The 21,150-nt window shown below is 37.9% G+C and overlaps 1 protein-coding gene across 4 annotated transcripts in view; it reads left to right on the forward strand.

The window, feature by feature from the left end:
• The window catches only part of Dock7 (dedicator of cytokinesis 7), a 174,308-nt gene that overhangs the window by 135,016 nt on the left and 18,142 nt on the right, over positions 1-21,150 (forward strand). For 3 of the 4 annotated variants that reach the window (XM_027400470.2, XM_035439788.1, XM_027400472.2), the window contains 11 exons: positions 47-229; positions 329-464; positions 3,887-3,983; positions 5,411-5,507; positions 5,630-5,764; positions 6,535-6,687; positions 10,094-10,252; positions 11,042-11,142; positions 12,629-12,821; positions 13,719-13,862; positions 16,205-16,336. In XM_027400470.2, coding sequence (XP_027256271.1) covers positions 47-229; positions 329-464; positions 3,887-3,983; positions 5,411-5,507; positions 5,630-5,764; positions 6,535-6,687; positions 10,094-10,252; positions 11,042-11,142; positions 12,629-12,821; positions 13,719-13,862; positions 16,205-16,336 — 1,530 coding nt within the window. Of the gene's footprint in view, positions 1-46; positions 230-328; positions 465-3,886; positions 3,984-5,410; positions 5,508-5,629; positions 5,765-6,534; positions 6,688-10,093; positions 10,253-11,041; positions 11,143-12,628; positions 12,822-13,718; positions 13,863-16,204; positions 16,337-17,585; positions 17,601-19,288; positions 19,334-21,150 lie in introns of those variants that run through there. The other variant, XM_035439789.1, reaches the window with a different exon arrangement.

Raw genomic sequence — 21,150 nt, forward strand, 5'->3', positions numbered from 1 at the left:
ATGATCACTGGCCTGTGGTTCTCATGCTGCTATTCCTCATTTTCAGAGTGGCAGACAACATACCACCTTCTCAGCAGAATCGAGCCGGAGCCTTCTGATCTGTCTACTTTGGGTTCTCAAGAATGCAGATGAAACAGTTCTGCAGAAGTGGTTTACAGACCTCTCAGTCCTACAGCTGAACCGTCTGTTAGATCTGCTTTATCTGTGTGTATCTTGCTTTGAGTACAAAGTAAGTAGCCATTAGACCATTGAAACTTATAAAGAAATAAAATGGTGTGGAAAGGAAGAAGGCAATGTCTCAGTGCCTATTCTGTTGTTTAAATTTTAGGGGAAAAAGGTGTTTGAAAGAATGAATAGTTTGACCTTTAAGAAATCAAAAGACATGAGAGCCAAACTTGAAGAAGCCATTCTGGGGAGCATCGGTGCCAGGCAGGAAATGGTACGGCGGAGCAGAGGGCAGCTTGGTAGGTGCATCTGGCCTATAAACTATAATAGTTAATTAGAATTTTTGTTTTCTTTTGTTTTTCGAGATGGGGTTTCTCTATGTAGTACTAGCTGATCTAGAACTAACTCTGGAGACCAGGCTAGCCTCAAACTCAGAGATCCACCTGCCTCTGCCTCCTGAGTACTGGGATTAAAGGAGTTATACTCCCACCAGCAGCACAATTGGAATTTTCTGACATGTCATTAGCATAAATCATTTATTTAAGTAGATTTTATATACTGTATGTGTTTAGAATTTAATGATGAGTAAGACACACTCAACCTGGAGAGGAATAAATAGATTTCAAGCCAGACAGTCCTAGCATGGAAGTAAGCAAGATGTCCTATTGGCAGGGTTTTTCTTCAGGATAGCTGGCTCCCCAATAATCAACAGGAAGATTTATTGCTAATTATAAATGTTTGGCCAGTAGTTTAGGGTTGTTACTAATTAGCTCTTACAACTTAAATTAACCCATATTTCTTATCCACACTTTGCCAAGTGGCAGTACCTGTTTTCACCATGGCATTTTCATCTCCTGCTCTCTCTGCATCTTGCTGATAACTCCACCTTTCTGCATCCCCTTGCTCTTCTTTTGTGTGCAAGTCCTGTCTTACCTCTATCTGCCTAGCTACTGGCCATTTAGCCCTTTAATTAAACCAATGAGAACACCAAAATTCACAGTACACAAAACAATTGTTCTGTAGTTTTTTCCCCCTTTTTGTCTAATTAAAAAGGAAGGTTTAAACTTTAACATAGTAAAATTACATACAACAAAAACAGTTACTAAGTAAGAATTACAGTTACAATACCTAGTCCATTTATATTTGGCGAATTTAGAGAAAATACTTTATCTTACCTTTGTGAGTCTAAAGTTTACACCTAATTTATTTTTTGTCATGACTAAGAAAAACTGTAAGTTTAACTATTTAGTCTTTAACTCCATCAAAGACCCCAGAAGGGTATAATATTACCTAATGACAAAGACATCTGGCTGCCTTGACAGTCTGCCCAAAGTTCTCTGGAACGTTGGGGCATCCATCATTGGCCTACAGGCCTAGTATATCTGACAGACATTTCTCTTTTATTATAATTTTTTTATTTGTTTTACATACCAACCACAGTCCCCCTCCCATCCTCCCATCCCCTACCCCTCCCGATATACTCCTCAGAAAGGGTAAGACCTCCCATGGGAAGTCAACAAAGCCTGACATATTAGGTTGAGGTAGGACCAAGCCCCTTCCCCCTTCATTAAGGCTGAGTAAGGCATCCTGCCATAGGGAATGGGCTCCAAAAAGCCAGCTCATGCACCAGAGATAGATCCTAGTCCCATTGTCAGTGGTCCACAAACAGACCAAGCCACACCAACATGCAGAGGGCCTGGTTTGGTCCCATGCAGCCTCCCCAGCTGTCAGTCCAGAGTCTATGAGCTCTCATAAGCTTGGGTCAGCTGGCTCTATGGGATCCCCATCAAGATCTTGACTTCCCTTTCTCATATAATCCCTCTTCCCACTCTTCAACTGGACTTCCCAAGCTCAGCCCAGTGTTTGGCTGTGGATCTCTACATCTGCTTCCATCAGTTACTGAATAAAGGTTTTAAGATAACAACTAGGGTAGTCATAGGACAAGGCCAGTTCAGGCACCCTCTCCACTACTGCTAAGAGTCTTAGCTAGGGTCATCTTTGTAGATTCCTGGGAATTTCCATAGCACCAGGTTTCTCCCTAACCCCCAAATGGTTCCCTCTATCAAGATATCTCTTTCATTGCTCTCTGTCTCTGTCCCTCCCCCATCTTGACCATCCCATTCCCCCATCCCCTCCCTATGCTACTAATTAGCTCTTACAACTTAAATTAACCCATATTTCTTATCCACACTTTGCCAAGGCCAGGTTTGGCATCCCATTCCCAACCACCCCCAGTTTACCTGGGAGATCTCGTCTATTTCCCCTTCCTAGGCCTACCCAGTATATCTGATAGACATTTCTGAGAAGCAGGGAATTTACAAGACTGTCTAAGCTTGTCTTGGCAAAGTTTGGCAGTCACTTCTTTTGCATCCTGCTGGTCCAGTTTGAACAATATACTGTCAGCAATCGAGCAAGGGCAATTTCTTGCCCAAATGGCTAGCTTTTGTCACAAAGAAAGCAAACTTCATAAGGAGATTCTTCAGTGCCCATCATCTTCTTTTGAAGTAAATTGGTGCTGCCAGGAACAGATGTGTCTCACTGTCACGAAAAGATCTTTTTCTTAGAAGAATTTAAGCTTATTATTATAGTTTTTTAATCTTTTCATGAGTCTGTTGTATTTTATATGCATGTTTGTATGTATGTGCATGTGTGTGCATGTATGTGCATGACTGTGGAGTCTTAGGTTGATATAAGAACGTCCTCAATTATTCCTCCTTACTCTTTAAGGCAAGGTCTTTTAGTTAAACAAAGTGCTCCAATGTGACCATCTTGCTAGCCAACTTACTCCAAGGGTCCCCTGTCTCTGCCTCCCAAGGCTAAAATTACAGGCAGGCTGCCACATCTGCCTGGCATATGTATAGGTTCTAGGAATCTGAATTCCTGTTCATTGCTTGCACTGCAAACACTTTAATCAAGAAGCTATCTTCCCAGCCTCCATTATATTTTGTTATGGACACAAACTTAGTATGTTGTCACTATATTCCAGATTCTTTATTATTAAATGTAGAACAAAATGGACATCATTTTTGTCAAGTAACATGTTCTTATATGAATAAATGTTATGGAACCAGTGTGATGGTACACTTCTGTAATCCCAGCACTTAGGAGACCTAGGCAGGAGGATTACATTAAATTCATGACTAGCTTTGGCTATATACTGCATTCCAGGCCAGCCTGGGCTAGAGTGAGACCCTGTGTTGTTACAAATTAGTAGTTAATGTTATGAACAAAAGCAAAGCAAACACTTAGGCAAAAATATCTTGGGGTGGGGGGACTTCTGAAGAGGTGGTGAGTGATGGCTTGCCCTGTGGAAGTTTATGAGCAAAACAATCAGATAAAAGTCTCAGGAGCCTGTGTGGTGAGACCATTCAGAGTACCCATGCTTACATGGAGAGCAAGAGAATAGAATGGCTAAACACATCCTGGTACTCTCAAGGAAATGAGGCCATTCCATTTAGCCTTATAATAAAACCCACCTTAGGTCCTTTCTTGGCTTATTTAAGAGGATGGGTTTTTCTTCCCCAAGAAATATCCTGTATAGGAAATATTTTTGTCCTTAATTGTTGTGAAAACTTTTAAATGAAAATCACCTTTCCATTTCTTCTACTTGAACTGAAAGAAATTACTTTACAAAATTAAAGATAGACACTATTTCTTGTATATTTTCAAATATGTGTACATGTGTTCTACCTAAAGTACCATTTTGAAATTGGTTTGACAGAGAGGAGCCCATCTGGAAGTGCCTTTGGGAGCCAAGAAAACCTGCGGTGGAGAAAGGACATGACTCACTGGCGTCAGAACACAGAGAAGCTCGATAAGTAATACGGCCTTTCAGTCTGCTATACTGGGCTGCCTGGAATTTAAACACAAAAAGAAAATGATTCATTTTAGCTTTTTATTCTTATTAGGCATTCATATATTAGAAGATAAATATTTATGTATGATTTTTAAGCTTTAGATTTAAAACTAATTGAGAAAATTTTATATGTTATAGTAAAATACATTGCACATTTAAAAACTCATTTATAAATAAATAAAGCAAACCTATTTACCCAACTAATTTTCCATGGAAAAGGCATTTGGCAACTGATTTCAGCATCAATTGTTTGTGTTTTTCCTCCCTTTATTGAGTTATAATTAGTAAGAAATGTATTTACACTATACAATGTGAGTTTTGATATGTGTATACAATTGTGCAATTATTATAACCAGGCTTGTTAACATCGTCTCACATTAAGTTTCTTTTTTTTTAAATTTTATTTCTACTGTATGATTCCATCCCATCTTGCTTAAGAGTTAAATTATTGGTGGTGGCTCACACCTTTAATCCCAGAACTTGGGAGACAAAGGCAGGTGGATCTCTGTGAGTTCAAGGCCAGCCTGGCCTACAGAGAGAGTTCCAAGATGGCCAAGACTACAAAAAAAAAAGGTTAAGTTGAAAAAAAAAGTTAAATTACCTTCTGGCAATATTTGTATGAATAGCTAAGAGCAAATTAGATAAAATCTTAGAAAAATCAAGTACTTTTATTGTTATTAAATACATTGAAAATGTTTGGAATCAAAGAGAATACTCAACTTTTGAATGTTGCTTTACATATGCAGTGTATATAGCAGAATCTAGTGTCTGTACTGATGGTTGTAAAGAAGAATGTTTGCTGCAGGCCTGAAAGGCAAAGCAAAGCAGAAGTGTCTGCCTTTAGTGGCACTGTGTGTTTTGTTGGGGACAGATGTATATATTGCTGGGCATGGTGGCACTGAGGAGGCAGAGGCAGGTGAATCTCTGGATTTAAAGTCAGCCTGGTCTACATAACAAGTTCCAGGCCAGTCAGAGCTACACAGAGAGAACCCATCAGAGAGAGAGAGAGAGTGGGCGTATGTTACTATATAAACAAGATATAGGGAAACAATATTTTAGGTTTTGAATTATTGCCTTTTTCTTTCATTTTTATGTTTTTTGTTTGTTTTTTTGGTTTTTCGAGACAGGGTTTTTCTGTGTAGCTTTGGAGCCTATCCTGGCATTCGCACTGGATACCAGGCTGGCCTCGAACTCACAGAGATCCGCCTGCCTCTGCCTCCCGAGTGCTGGGATTAAAGGCGTGCGCCACCAACACCCGGCCCTTTTTTATGTTTTTGTTCAAGCAAATGTTAATGCTTTCAAGGTTTTTGTTTTAATGAATCTTTAAGTCAAGTTTTACTTCTGGCTTTTTGAAAGATAGTTAAAGTTTATTACAATATTTTGTATTAGGTCAAGAGCAGAGATAGAGCATGAAGCGCTGATTGATGGAAACCTGGCTACTGAAGCGAACCTCATCATCTTGGACACATTAGAGATTGTTGTTCAGGTAAGGACAGGCAAGAGGGTGCAGTCCAGACTCTGCAAGTCAGTTTGAACTTAGAGTGATGCTCAGACATTGGCCACTTTATAGGTACATGTCTATTTTATGTATTTGTCTTTAAATTGCAGACTGTTTCTGTAACAGAATCCAAAGAGAGCATTCTGGGTGGGGTGCTGAAAGTGCTACTCCAGAGCATGGCCTGCAACCAAAGTGCAGTGTATCTGCAGCACTGCTTTGCCACGCAGAGAGCCCTGGTCTCAAAGGTGGGTTATTTTGTACCTGTGGACTTATGTGACTTCACTTTCTTCTGTAACACTGCCTAAGGTCATTTGCACACTCACTGGTCAATACATTGTAAATTAATTTTAAACATAGTACCCTGGGTCCTATGTCTCTGCTTCTGTCCCAGAACTTGTATTGATATGAATTATTGGTAATCATTTTCTTAAAATCTTATTTTGAGAAAAGCTTGAAATCAGTAGGCTTTTGTTTTCTTTCATCTTGTTCTGCCTGGGTTTTGTGGTACTGGAAATTGAGGCTGGGTCCTTGCACATGTGATGAAAGCATTCTTTCACTGAGCTCTGTCTCCCACCCATATATATTTTAAGGTCATTTATTAAGAATTTAATATATTTTACACACCCTTTGCTGTGTAAAGGTGGCTCTGTGTTCCACTGCCTCAGAGGTTTATTTGTTGTTTGCTCCCCCCAAATATGTGATTTTTAAATTAATGAATTAATTAATTATGTTGAGGCTTACATGTTTATACTGTTTTCATAGTATCTGACTAATGCCTCACAACAATCTAGATAATATTAGGTCTACCTCGTGGAAAAAGACACTTGCCCAGGGTCACACCACTACCCTAACAAGTGACATCAGCCTGTCATTTGTATTTTAACCCAGCCTGTCTAGCTGTGGTTTGCACTGTTGACCTTAACTAAAATTGTCTCCTAGCCATTCTTTTTAATTTCTCGGCTAACCTCCCAGATTTCCAAGTCAGGCTATATTAATACATCTGTGTGTCTTCCAGTTTCCTGAGCTCCTGTTTGAGGAAGAGACAGAGCAGTGTGCTGATCTGTGCCTCCGGCTTCTCCGACATTGCAGCAGCAGCATCAGTACCATACGCTCACATGCTAGTGCCTCCCTTTACCTCCTCATGAGGCAAAACTTTGAGATTGGGAATGTAAGTGTTCTGCCATGAAAATATCTGGGTTCATAATGAAAAACATCTTTAATAGACAAGTATTAAGAACTTAGAATGTCTTTTATTTCCCATCCTGTGGATGTCTTACAAAAGTGTGTGCATGGGTTCATGAATGCGTGTGATACGTGTTTGGTAATAGAAACTCACATTGCTACATTTTTATTAGGTGCCTGGTTCTCATAACCCAGATCAAAAGATTCTAGTTACTTTATAGATTGTGTTTAGTTATTTAAAGTCCTTAAATTTTGACTACACATGGAATTTCTTAATACATGTTCTTGATAACATGTAAATGTTGTTCTGGGAAATGTTTCTTTTTTTCTATTGGTGGTGGGGAGGAGACAATTTAAAGATTAGTATTAGATAGTACCTGTACATAGAAATTGATAATTTAAAACTGTCAGTAATGCTTATTTGTTGACCACTACTGTCTTATCAGTTTCCACCACATCATGTAACACATTTAACTGCCTTAAATACTTGAATGTTATTGCTCACACTGTGGGAGCCACAGGCGTATTATAAAGAAATGAGTGATGTGCATTTAGCATCCTAGTACTACACAAAAGATGGACTTCCTGGCTAATAAAAAGTCAGATGATTAACCAAGAAGTTATTATAGTGACTCAGAGCAGAAACGGTAAGGCCGTTGGCTAACATAGTGGTTTTTAGGAATGGAAAACAGTGTAGAAGGCAGCAGGGACTGGATTGGGTTTATTCTATGAAGAGTAAGAGAAAAGTGAGCATGGGCTGACCTCTAGATTTTTGGTTTGAGGAAGTCAATGAGAAACAAGGTACATTGGCTATACTGACTTCTGCTTGTCCATGAACTATCCAGATGGAACTGTTTAGTAAAATAGAATGGCCTTGAGCTCTACAGAGGGATACAGACTGAGTTCTAATAAGCATATATGGTAGTTGAAAGAAAGGCAGCTATTTAGTGCTTGTCAAGTGTGAGGAGATTGACAAAAATAGGGAACATTGGTATTTTAGTTTCTTCTCTTGTTGTTGTGGTAAAAAAAAAAAAAAAAAAAAAAGAAAGAAAAAGAAAAAACCCTGACAGAAGCAACTGAAGGGAGAACAGGTTTGTTTTCGCTCATAATTCAAGGTGAATTTATCATGGCAGGGAAGACAAGCAGCAAGGGCATGAAGCAGCTGGTCGCTTCACATCCACAATCACGAAACAGACAGGGATAAATGCAGACCACTGATTTGTTTATGTAGTGCAGGGCCATCTGCCCAGGGAACAGACTACCCTACAGTTAAAATGAGTCTTCACACATCAATGTAATCAAGAGACTCCCTTGCAAACATTCTTAAAAGCTAAGATTAATCAAGACAGACCCGGGGCTGGAGAGATGGCTCAGCGGTTAAGAGCACCGACTGCTCTTCCAGAGGTCCTGAGTTCAATTCCCAGCAACCACATGGTGGCTCACAACCATCCATTATGAGATCTGGTGCCCTCTTCTGGTGAGCAGATATACATGGAAGCAGAATGTTGTATACAAATAAACAAATAAAATCTTTAAAAAAAAAAAAAATCAAGACAGTCCCTCACAGATATGCCAGAAGACTCATCTCCTCTGTGATTCTACAGTTTATCAGTTAAAAATTAACACTAAGCATCACAATTTTTATTTAAAATAGATAACAGACACATAAAGAAGACAGAAAAGAAGTGGGAAAAGAATAAGATGAGCTAGGAATGGAGTTCAGTGTTGGAGCACTTGCCTTTCTGTTCTGAGGCCCTAACAGTCCCTAGCTCTATAGAACACAAAGCTGACTGGGAAACCTGTAGAAAGCAATGCCACTGAAGGTAAAGCCAGAGACTCCAAGGAGAAGTGGGAAGCAGGAAACTCATAAAAAGACTTGGATTTGACAACTAATTTTAAGAGTGGTTTCATAATAGGGTATAATGGGGCAGCAATGAGTTTATACTATGAAAAAAAAAAGAAGATAAAATGTAAACTCTTAAAAATACCACTGTAAAAGAGTCTGCAGTTCATTAAGGCTATGCTTTCATCATAGTATGGACCTAGTGAAGTAAGCTAGAGTTAAATATTCTATGTCCCACTTACACTATCGATATGGTGGTTGGAACATAATTTAGTGGTAGAGCATAATCTTGTGTTCTGTTGGTGAGGCTTGCCTCTGAGTTTCCTCTTCGAGTTCCTAAATTTTTCATTTCTAATTTTACCTCAATTTAGGTTTTCTTTATGGATTCCATTTCTACTTTCATAACTTGAGCTTTCAATTTCTTCATTTTACTGCACTGTTTGTGTTTTCATGAATTTCATTAGTGGATTCATATTCTTTTTAAAGTCCTTGATTATATTCATAACAACTATTTTGATGTCTTTGTTTTGTGCTTCAGTTATGTTTTAATACTTGGGGCCTACTGTGGTAAGGTTCTTAGACTCTAAGTGGAGACATATTGTACTGGCTGTTATTGTGTTTTTACACTGGCATCTCAGCATCTGGGCTTGTGATGATTTTCATTCTAGGTGTTGGTGTCTGATCTTTTCTTTGTTGGGTGGATTTTATGTTCCTTGGTTTCTGTTGCCGTCTGAATCTTAGCAAATGGCACCTGTGGGTTGCCTGTAGAAGGTGTATCTGAGTACCTCACATGTGACCACTGGGGTTCCAAAGTAGAACTTGTTTCTAGGTGTTGGGAGCTGACACACAGCAATGGGGATGGGCTAGAATGGTGGGTCACTGAGATGGTCCATAGGAGGGAGGAAAGCAGGTCTACAAGGATTTGATTCCCTGGAGCAGCATTTCCTGACCACCAATGGGTTTCTAGGGAGAGAGTGTCTGTGGTGTTGGTGGTGGACACAAAGGGATGGGGTGAAAAGGAAAGCTGTAGGAGAGAAGCTGCTTAGTGCCCTGGGAATAGGGGGCAGACAGGAAGGAAAGGCCACAGCAGGTGGTCTGCTCCAAAGCTGGGGATAAATAAGATCAGGGGATTGGAATTGGAGGGTAGGAAGGACAGTGAATGAAAGACCGTCTATGGGTAACAACTGGGTGAGCAAAGAGTAAGTAAGAAAGACTGTAAGGAGAATCTGCTTAGTTACCTGGAAGTCTGCCGTGTCCTTTTTAAAATCAGATTTCAATGTGTTTATTTCATTACTTTAAAACATCTTTTCCGCTGGGTGTTGGTGGTGAATGCCTTTAATCCTAGCACTCAGGAGGCTGAGGCAGGTGGATCTCTGTGAGTTCGAGGCCAGCCTGGTCTCCAGAGTGAGTGCCAGGGTAGGCTCCAAAGCTACACAGAGAAACCCTGTCTCGAAAAACCAAAAAAAAAAAATCTTTTCCTTAGAATTGTTTTTTTGTTGTTGTTGTTCTTCATCAAATATATGAAATATTGAAAATTTCCCTTTCACAGAACTTTGCCAGAGTGAAAATGCAAGTAACAATGTCACTGTCCTCTTTGGTGGGTACATCTCAGAATTTTAATGAAGAATTCTTAAGACGCTCTTTAAAAACTATTTTGACATATGCTGAAGAAGATCTAGAATTGAGGGAAACTACATTTCCTGATCAGGTGAGAAATGCTACTATCTAAATTATTAATTGCAATAAAATTACTGAATAGGAACTTTCCAGATTGTTAAATAGTGGATTTTACTGGCGTATGTGTATGTGTGGTGTGTGTGTGTGTGTATAGTCTCTGTCTATGTCTGTATGTGCATGTGTGTTCATACATGTCAAGGCCAGAGGCATTCCTCAATCCCTTTCCCACCTTAGCTCACTGACCCTGGAGCTTACTAGTTTTCCTGGGATGACTGACTAGTGAGGCCCAAGGATCTTCCTTTCTTTGCCTTTCTATGTTCTGGAATTATATGGAAATGCCAGTCACCACATCTGGCTTGTGGGTGCTGAGGACAAACTCAAGTCTTCAGGCTTACAGCCCCTAGTTTTCATAATAGTATGATTACTATTTAATTCTGTTCATTTGTAACAGAACAGTGGGCCTAGGCAGAGTAGACAGTGCTTTGGGATGAAACATTCCTGCCTATTAGTCAAATAGTATCTGCTCTTAATAAAACTTGTTTCATCAAGCTACTTTGTAGTATAGTGAGAGACAGTTTTCTTTGTGCTCCTGCAGTCCTCATTTTGCTGCACCTGATCCCTACTTACAGCACTGCATGCAATGGAAAAGTCTAGTCTACTGAAGAATCCATAGAGTTCATGCCCTCCCTTTGCCATCCCCATATACTTGCTTTAACTCTTTACAAAGTTCTAGAAACTTCTCTGAAATAGTTCCCAAACTCATTTAAAAATTATTGGGAATGAGTGACACAGAAAATTTTTGTATAATTTGCTACTACAGGTCCAAGATCTGGTTTTCAATCTCCATATGATCCTTTCTGACACCGTTAAAATGAAGGAACACCAGGAGGATCCTGAAATGCTGATTGATCTCATGTACAGGTAGCCTCCGTGTCATTCACTCACTCTTTGCTTTATGGGATTAGTAAGTCACATGGATAGCATTCAATGAGACAGAATATTTAAAAAAAAAAAAAGTATTGACGTGACTTTCTAATATACATTAAAAGGTCAAAATGCAATTTTACTTTTTATTTATGTATGTGGGTATTTTGCCTTCGTGTATGTTTGTGCACCATGTGCGTGCCTGGTGTCTGCAGAGGCCAGGAGACTGTTCTTTTCTGAGGCCACTTTTTTTTATGTTTTCTGTCACTGCTTTTAAACTGTTCAGTTTGGACTGGAGAGATGGTTCAAGAGTTGGGAGCATGTGTTGCTCTTCCAGAGGACACAGATTCCTTTTCCAGCATCCATGTGGTAGATCAGAACCATCTACAGCTACAGTTCCAAAGGCTCCTTCACCCTCTCTGGTCTCTGTGAGCACCAGGCACATTGTGTGTATTATGTAGACCATACATCAAGGCAAAACACGTATATACATAAAGTAAAAGTTAAAAACTAACTTCACTTTGCTTATATGTTCTGTTTTTGCAGTGCAGGGGATCAAAGGTAGAGCCTCAAGAATACAATAATTTATTGCTTGTCAAAAAGAAAGAATTCTTAACAAATAAATTTGGTGGGGCTGGAGAGATGGCTCAGAGGTTAAGAGCACTGACTGCTCTTCCAGAGGTCCTGAGTTCAATTCCCAGCAACCACATGGTGGCTCACAACCATCCGTAATGAGATCTGGTGCCCTCTTCTGGTGTGTAGATATACATGGAAGCAAAATGTTGCATACATAATAGATAAATAAATAAATCTAAAATAAATAAATAAATAAATAAATTTGGTATCCTAAATCTTGAACTTCTTAGAAAATCCCCAAGCCCACATTTTAAATGTAAAAAACAATCTTTTCAGACAACACAGTATGTGAATGTTTAACATAATATGAATTTTCATAGTTTCAAATTATGGTTATGTTTAAAGGTAGTGTTTCTAGGTACAGATTTTGAGAAACTTGTTCTTCCCATTGTATCTTGATAGACACAGCGGCAAAACTGGAATTTTCCTTTCTATATGGCTCTCTATTTCAGTTTTGCCCATTACAAGACACACAAATTAAACATTTATTCTCTTCAAATAAAGATGATGTGGTGTAACTACCTTATATATTTTCTAGTTTACCTTATAAATTATGTAAAAATATATATTTTACTTTATATTTTCTAATTTAAATATGATAGTTTTCTGAGAAGCCAACTTTTAATATGACATGTCTGTTTACCTCAACCCAACATGATAATGTCCATTTTAGATACCACAGTGATTTCTTTATCCATACACCATGACATTTTCCAGCCACTTAAACACTTATTATAACAGGTTGATGTAATAGCAGGAACTTGTCTGGTAAACTCTAAGCAGCTCTCTGAACTCCCTCAAGTCTGGGAAGCTGGTAATGACTGAGACACATTTCTGTTCTGATTAGAATTGCCAAGGGCTATCAGACCTCTCCAGACCTGCGATTGACCTGGTTGCAGAACATGGCTGGCAAACACTCGGAACGAAGCAATCATGCTGAAGCTGCTCAGTGCCTGGTCCACTCAGCAGCACTTGTCGCTGAGTATCTGAGCATGCTGGAGGACCGAAAGTATCTTCCTGTGGGATGTGTCACATTCCAGGTAAGAATCAGCTGTGTGCATGTGAGGTCAAGGTATGCCTTTGGTTTTTACTTTAACTTGGTTATATGGAGTCCTTCAGTTTGTAAGGAAGGCAGAAAGAAAAGCCAGTGTCTGGCCAGGTGAATGAACAAATAGTGCACTGTTGTGTTGTTCCTTTGTTCTGCATCTGTTCTGAGAATGTGATCAGAGCCTCACAGTACCAGACATGTACTCCACTACTGGGCTGCATCTCCAGCCTTTTAAAGATGACTTGGCATTTATTTATTTATTTATTTATTTATTTATTTATTTATTTATTTATTTTGAGAAAGGGTTTCTCTATGTATCCCCTGATTGTCCTGGAACGTAACTCTGTAGACCAGGCTGGCCTCAAACTCAGAGTTCCACCTGCCGTCTCAGAGATCTGCCTACTTCTGCTTCCCAAGTGCTGAGATTAAAGGCATGGACCACTTGGTTTTTAACTGGGAGTTGAAATTGGGACTTCAATCCTAGCTTAACTATTGAGCTATCTTTTCTTTCCTACAAATTAAAAAAAAAAATGTCTGTATATCCATGATGTGCTATGATACACCTGTGGAGATCAGAAGACAACTTTTCCCACATTGTTATTGGGTGGAAGCTATCTAGCAACAGTTGTTGTTATTTTAAATTTTATTGTTATTTTAAAATAGAGTGTGGTTTTAGAGATTTCTCTTTCCTGTTGTGAAGGTGTGCATAGGGGCTGGATCCAGAGTCTCACACAGATGAGTGTGGGCTCTGCTATATAAGCTCTATCCCAGCTTCTTTTCTTTAACCTTAGTTAATAGTTAAATCTAGCAGTCAGTTACTTCCTCATGTACATTTTTCATACTAGGAAAGTAAGTCACTGCCAAAACCTTTTTAATCTGTTTTCCCTAGAATATTTCATCTAATGTATTGGAAGAGTCTGCTGTCTCAGATGATGTGGTGTCTCCAGATGAAGAAGGTATCTGCTCCGGAAAGTACTTTACTGAGTCAGGACTGGTGGGGTTGCTGGAACAAGCAGCTGCTTCCTTCTCTATGGTAGGTGACAGTTTCCTGATCCATAAATGACATGTATATGGTGTTCCCTGCCTTTTGACCTTGCCTTTCCTTTAAGAACATTTGCTTCAGGTGCCCTGAAGAGCTGACCTTCCAGATCTGTCCAGGCTGCTCCTAGTATCTTAATGATCTATGCTTGTCCAGTATGTTCATTTACTTGTTTATGAACCAGGTTAATCTGAGTTAATCTGCAAGAGTTATTTTCTTTGTTTACAAAGTATTTTCTGAAACCTTTAAATTAAAAAAAATAAAAACAAAAAAAAAATTCTGTTAGAGTAGACTAACATGACATTACAGCATTTCTACAAGATGAATTAGAGATTTTTTTTTTTTCTCCCCATTTGTTGAGCTGTGCTTGTAGAGTGGTCCTTCCTGAGTAGGTTTTGGAGGACTGGCTCTTGCATATCAGAGTTCATCCTGCATCCCTTGCCTGCCTGCTCTGCTTGTATAACACCAGTCCTTGTTCCCTCCCATCTGTATGTGAAGAATTGAAACTGTCAAGGGGAGCCCAGACAGGACGTTTGCAGAAGGAACATAGCCCAACCTTCTTGCTCCTCTTTGATCAAGTCCGTGTTTCCTTGGACTTTACTGCTTAGTGTTCAGTGTCCTAGCACCAAGGTTCAGGAGACCATAAGGTTTATGGAAAGGGTAAGGGCAAAGCTTGAAATGGTATGCAGAACTGTTATTCTTCTCTGGTAATTAGATTTCTTCTCTAGGCCTTGACCCTATCCTGCAAGGTATTGTTCAAGTGTGTCAAGTTCAGTCTGAGCTCCACACCTAGTAGCTGAGTTATTTCAGGTACAATTTGCTTAGTGTATTTATGTCTTTGCTTAACAGGTAAATATATCTAATAATAATATGTACCTCAGGTTAGCATGAGGAATAAGTAAATAAGTTCATATATAGAGGATGCTTACCACTTTATACACTGGCATTAATACCATCTTTAGCATTATTGGTCCTTAGAACCAACATATTTAAGTATAATGATTTTCAAGCTCTTAAAAATATTTTTCCAGATTTCAGTCCTTTCAAAAATGTCCTATCTCTAAGGACCATGACCATACCATTCTTGCCTTAAAGTAGAGTGAACTAGCTGAGGGATAGGGCAAGATTTTTTTTTTCTGTTGACAGAATATGTAAATTTTATTTGTGTGTTTGTGTATGTGTATAATTCCAATAATTCACAGAAGTACATTTAGATTAAAGACTAGAGGTCTTTTGTGCAGAAATTCTTTTGTTAACACATTATTAATATATATTAATTATATATTATTTTGAATTAAGCTTTTAACTTATTAATTCCTAGAGTGTTTAGCTATGCTAAATTTATTCCTTATTGAATCTACATCATTGTTTCAAGATCCTCTGTGATGTGTCCTGTAGTGTGTAATACTCATACTTACAGAAAGATCCTCCTGTGGTGTGTCCTGAAGTGTGTAAGACTCACACTTACAGAAAGATCCTCTGTGATGTGTCATGAAGTGTGTAAGACTCACACTTACAGAAAAATCCTTCTGTAATGTGTCCTATAAGCATGTAAGACTCAACACTTATAGAAAGATCCTCCTGTGATGTGTCCTATAAGCATGTAAGACTCACACTTACAGAAAGATCCTCTGTGATGTGTCCTGGAAGTGTATAAGACTCACACTTACAGAAAGACCCTCCTGTGATGTGTTCTATAAGCATGTAAGACTCACATTTACAGAAAGAGCTCTTGAGATCTGTAAAGCCCTGGGAAAACTGCCCCCTCCTGTTACAGTGGTAGCTGCTATGTGAAAGAATGCAACAGCCATGCAATTGAGCAAAACCTCACATTGCCTTAAAATATTTAAAGACTTTTCCATGAGTTTCTAGTAAGTAATTCCTGGTCCAACTTACAGTTTTGGAAAAGCAAATGATTTAGGTTTTCCCAAAGACCAAAGATTATCTAGTTGTTAAGAGAATTGGAGATCTGTGACCAGTATAATAGTTGAATTTCTTGGAGTTCTCATAATTAGTTCTCAGGAGTTTATGCGCACATATGCACGTTTACCTTAGTGAAGTCACTGTAGGCTAGAGAGGAACAGGATTCCAGTTCAAACTTTATATCGATATAACTATTCATGTGTGTGTAATATAAACACATACCCATTTGAGTCCTTCAGAGGGAATAATACATTACATAAAATTGGTTTTAAGTTTTAATACAATTAAAAGTTAGACCTATTGGAAAAGCTTCAGTGGTATTATCTTAATAAAAATACAGTGAATTTACAAATTGTAATGATCTTTTCATTGCTCTAAAAGAAAGCGGTATCTCACAAACATTATTTCTGTAGGCTGGCATGTACGAAGCAGTTAATGAGGTTTACAAAGTACTCATTCCTATTCATGAAGCTAATCGGGATGCAAAGAAGCTCTCCACCATCCATGGTAAACTTCAAGAAGCATTCAGCAAAATCGTTCATCAGGTAACAGTCCCACTTGGTAGCTTTAATAGTTGGGGGAAAGTGTGGAAACCTTAACATTGCCTTGTGTTCACATCAAACCAGATCCCATGAAGTGACCATTTTACTTGGGCTAAAAGAAGGTTCCTGGTTAAATTCAGACTCGTTAACAAAAACATGAGTGAATTTACCTAAAGTGCTTATGATTATTAGAAACTTCCCAAATGACTTTTCCCCCTAAAACTTTTGAATTACCACTCTTTATCAATGTTTTGGGATCTTTATTTTCTGTATTGTATTGTAGATTATAATTATGGATCTGATACTTAAATTAATATCTGTTCCTTTGTTGCCAAAAGGTTTTATATGTAAATTAACTTTTTGTTGAGTGGTATGAAATATTAATGAAATCCTGGTATTCTTTTTTACTGCTATGGCTGTGCTTGTTTCTTCTACATTCGCACTGTTACCCACAGTGTATTTCTAACACAAAAATAATGAATGAAAGACGTTCTTGTGTAATTTATAGAGTGATTTCATCAGTACTTTACTTTCCTGTGTAGGCCACATTATCACCAAAATTAGAATCAAATTAAACTTCCTTAGAAAGTGAAATAGACTGTTAGTGGTTGGTACCTTCTGACTGAGTCTATTGGACTCTATTGTAATCTTCTAAAATATTGAAGTTGCAAAAGATTGGTTAGATTTCATGATGGTTACAGGTATTTTTTAATAATCAATTATGCACATGCTATGGGAGCTTCATCTGCCTTGAGAGCTCTATGATGCAAATTTTATGTGTCCAGTCTGGAACATGTAGAGCTACTACTAGTAGTTTTCAAGAAAGTTCCATTTGATTGAGTTCCTGGCATCCTGGTATTTAGCAAAATTGCAATGTATGTCCTGTTTAACCTGGATATTTCAGTGGAATGAAGCTCATGGTAACTAGAGATCTGAGTTAGACATAGAGACAGAACAGGCGCCAAATTAGGTTCCCTTTCCCTGAAATGTGTACTTCCGCTTAAGAAGTACTTTCACTTTTAAAACTTAGCTTTGCAAAGATAAAATTTTACAGCTTGAATTTTGAACGAATATGTCATAAAATTTCTGTCAGTCTTAAATGAAAGAGTATGTGCTGTTTAAAATATTTTGTTATCCTCTGTCAAGAAGATTTTGTGGTATGGTACCATGTAACTGAACTTCCTTTGGCCTTTTTGTTCTTTTGAACAGTTTTTTTTATGACTTGCCCTTTTTTTTACTTTTTGTTACACAGAGTACTGGCTGGGAGGTAGGTAATGTTTTAGTTAGTTTAAGACACTAATAGATGGATTTGACCAGATTTCTTATGCCGATGCTTTGCCCACATGTGCTAGCTGTGGGCATTCTGTTGCTGTCTGCTTATCAACTGAATTCATTAACCAAAGAAATTTTGTTAAAACACTGTAAGTTATTTTAAGAACTTTTTGATTTAGAGGTTCTAGGCAGTGCATGGAAGCCCCTGTTACACTAATGAGATTCTTTGGTAAATGAGCCACTGTGTTATCACTTTAGTTTGTTTTTATCCTTTGATGCATTTCTTTCATCAACACTTACACACAGATTTCTTTTTTAACCATATTGTTTCACTCATTTTCAGAGGTCGATTTATATGTTATTGCTCAGAGGTATAAATGAAAAAATATTATATTTTGTTTGATTCCATCAGTTGGGGACATACTATTTTCTGTGTCTTTGTAGAAAAGTCATTTGTGTGCTAAACTGGGCATCCTGTAACAATGGAGGCCAATTCTGGTGATAACTAAAATGTGGGAGGAAAATAGGCATGTTAGAATTGAAGAAATGGTGTTTAATTTGAACATGAGTCACATGGCCCTGTATATAGCACACACGCACACATACACACACCTGGAAAGAAATTGATTTTGGTCACTTAAATTTAGTTGGGGAAGCAAGATAAAGAAATTGAGAAAACTTAATATTTAATTCGACCTCATATTCTGATAGTGTTTATCACTATATAATGAAGACTATATGTGCTTCCTTTTATGTAGTACTTAAATTTGGAAAAGTTTAAATATACATTAAGTCTTATCTGTAATTGCCTTAACAATTGATTATAATGATTTTTCATATTTCTGTAAAGGAGAGAATTCTATAAATCATGCCCTAATAGTAAATAAGGTCTATTTGGGCTAGGTATGTTAGTAAGATTTTTGGCTTTGCCTCTCACTTGTCATTAGACTTATTTTGGCTAAATAGGCTAGGCTTCTCTATTTGGTTCCTTTGCAATCCTTGTTTGGGGACCCATTAGAATACCTTGGAGACAAATGTTACTACTGGATGTCATTCCATTTCTCAAAAAGCACCTACCCCCTGCTTATCTTTACATGCGCCAGAACTTGTACATCTGTCTTCATTCTCCAGATTAAATCTGTATGCCCTTATTCATGCTTAAAATACAATCTCTTATTTCTGTGGCTTTATCTAAGCATATGCAGAGTATTGCCATGGCTGTTTTTGAGGAATAAATTTCCTCATGGGTATTCTAACATGAAATAGAATTAGCTAAAAAGTACACATAAAATTAAGAATATATTAAAACCTCTGAGCAGTTTTTTACAAATCTGCTTGATGCTAAATCGACCCCTGGACGATATACTTTCCACTGGTTGTGACATTAATACCATTCTCCCATCATGCTGCATGGTAAAAGTTGCACAGACCTTATTTCCTTGTTTGCATTCCTGTCACTGCCTTACTGGATCTTCAGCTTCATAGCATCTGAATTTGTTGCACGTGTGTTTTTTGCTATCCCTTGTTAAACTTAAGTGGATGCTTGCATTTTACAGATGTGTTTGCTGCCATTTGCTGCTTAAATGTTGTTAAATTCCCCTAATTAAAATGCTTTCTGTTTTCTCTCTCTTGCCCCTGGTTGCTGACCTACTCCCTACTTTTACTATTGTCTATTGTGGTAAGTTCCTATCTTGTGAATATTTTCCTGTTTGACTCTGACAGCTTCAGTGATTTCATTTTTTCTAAAACTGTTTCTTAGCTAATTTCTTAGTATTTCTCGTAGAACTCTCATTGGATTAATATCTAGTAAGAACAGTTTATATATTGTAGAAAGTTTCTTGATTCTGCAATGTCCCTCATTTTACATTCTGTTCTTGATTCCATAGAAATAATTTGGCTTAGCAAGGCTTTGGGGGTGGGGGGAGAACCCTCAACCTTGATACCACAATATTTAGCAGTTTACTCAAGTATTTAAATGTCAGTGATTTGTTGTGAATTCTGCAGAACCTGCAACTGTTGACTACTCTAGCACATTTTGTTCCTCAATATCTGTTTGCTTTTTGCTTTTATTTTCATTTTTCCCAAAGCTCGTTTGTTCTTGAAATAATAGAAAATAAATCATTTCCTATGGTGTACTTAAATTATTTTTTAAAGATGTGTTTATTTGTTTATTATGGATACAGTGTTCTGCCTTCATGTGTGCCTGCTAGCTGGAAGAGGCACCGGATCTTGTTATAGATGGCTGTGAGCCACCTTGTGGTTGCTGGGAATTGAACTCAGGACCTTTGGAAGACCAGCTAGTGTTCTTAACCTCTGAGCCATCTCTCCAGCCCACACTTAAATTATTTTTGAAAGAAAATGTTTCATTTCTTTCTGAAAATGTGGTGACTGTTTCACATTTTGTGTGCATCCATTTGTTTTCAAAAGATTCATTTGTTCATTTGCCAGATAGTTATCAGTCTGTATGAAGATATTCACCACTGGAAGCTCATATTTTTCAAAACAACTCTCTTCAAATGTTGATAATATAGTTACATGACATTTTGTCTATTTAAAAAAAAAATACAACCTACTCCTTCAAAGACATTACCATACTCTACTCCACCATGCCTTTTAGAATCTAGAGCTGCTAGAGAAAGTAAAGTTAGCTTTATAAAGAGAGTGATATCCCGTAACCTTTGTCATAGAAACATCTAAAATGATTGCCTTAACTTATTACTGAATTGGATGAACACAAATAGGAGTTAATGCTTTGGTTGTTGTGTGCTCAGAAACACTGGCTAAAAGTTTGGCTTCTACACTGTTGTTGAGTCAAATACTATAATTCATCCAAGTTAATAAAATGAATGCAGAATTAGAAACAGCCAATTAAAATGAAGGGAAAGAAATGAATACCACAAAAGATTTCTTTCTTTCTTTTTTTCTTTCTTTCTTTCTTTCTTTCTTTCTTTCTTTTTTTCTTTTTTGAAGATGGAACATAAAGGTTCCTTTAGGTAGCTGATTCGGGGAGCGTGGAGTACTTTACAAGAGGAGAAGAAATATAGGTATAAAGCACTCATGGCTCTTTTCCTCAGGACCCATGAGCTGTGCTGGCTGAGGGGGTGGTGAATGCCTCCCTGGTAGTAGACCTTAAGGTGGATCTAGTGAGACCATGCCATACCATTTTGTTTTGCTTCCTCTGCTGGCTTTGGGATAAGCAAAATGTAGATGATATTGGATATTACATCTTTTGTGGGAATGGGGATATGTAATGATCAGAATTGGACCTCTGATAAGAAACTGGCTAGGCTATAAAAGTATGTCTGTTAAACTACCACTTAATCTTCATATTGGATTGTGTGAAAAAGACCTGCAAATTGCAAAAACAGTTATGATAGGGGATGACACAGCAATACAAAGGAAGATAAAAACAAGCAGAGAAGGGGAGGTAATTCTGTAGTGAATTATTTAGCAGGTGTGTTTATAATCCCAGGACTTGGGAGGCTGAGGCAAGAAGATCAGGGGTTAAAGGCCAGTCTTCACTAACTAGGGAGTTTTAGGCTACC

This window comes from Cricetulus griseus, chromosome 2, assembly GCF_003668045.3.
Source record: "Cricetulus griseus strain 17A/GY chromosome 2, alternate assembly CriGri-PICRH-1.0, whole genome shotgun sequence".
Lineage (NCBI taxonomy): Eukaryota > Metazoa > Chordata > Mammalia > Rodentia > Cricetidae > Cricetulus > Cricetulus griseus.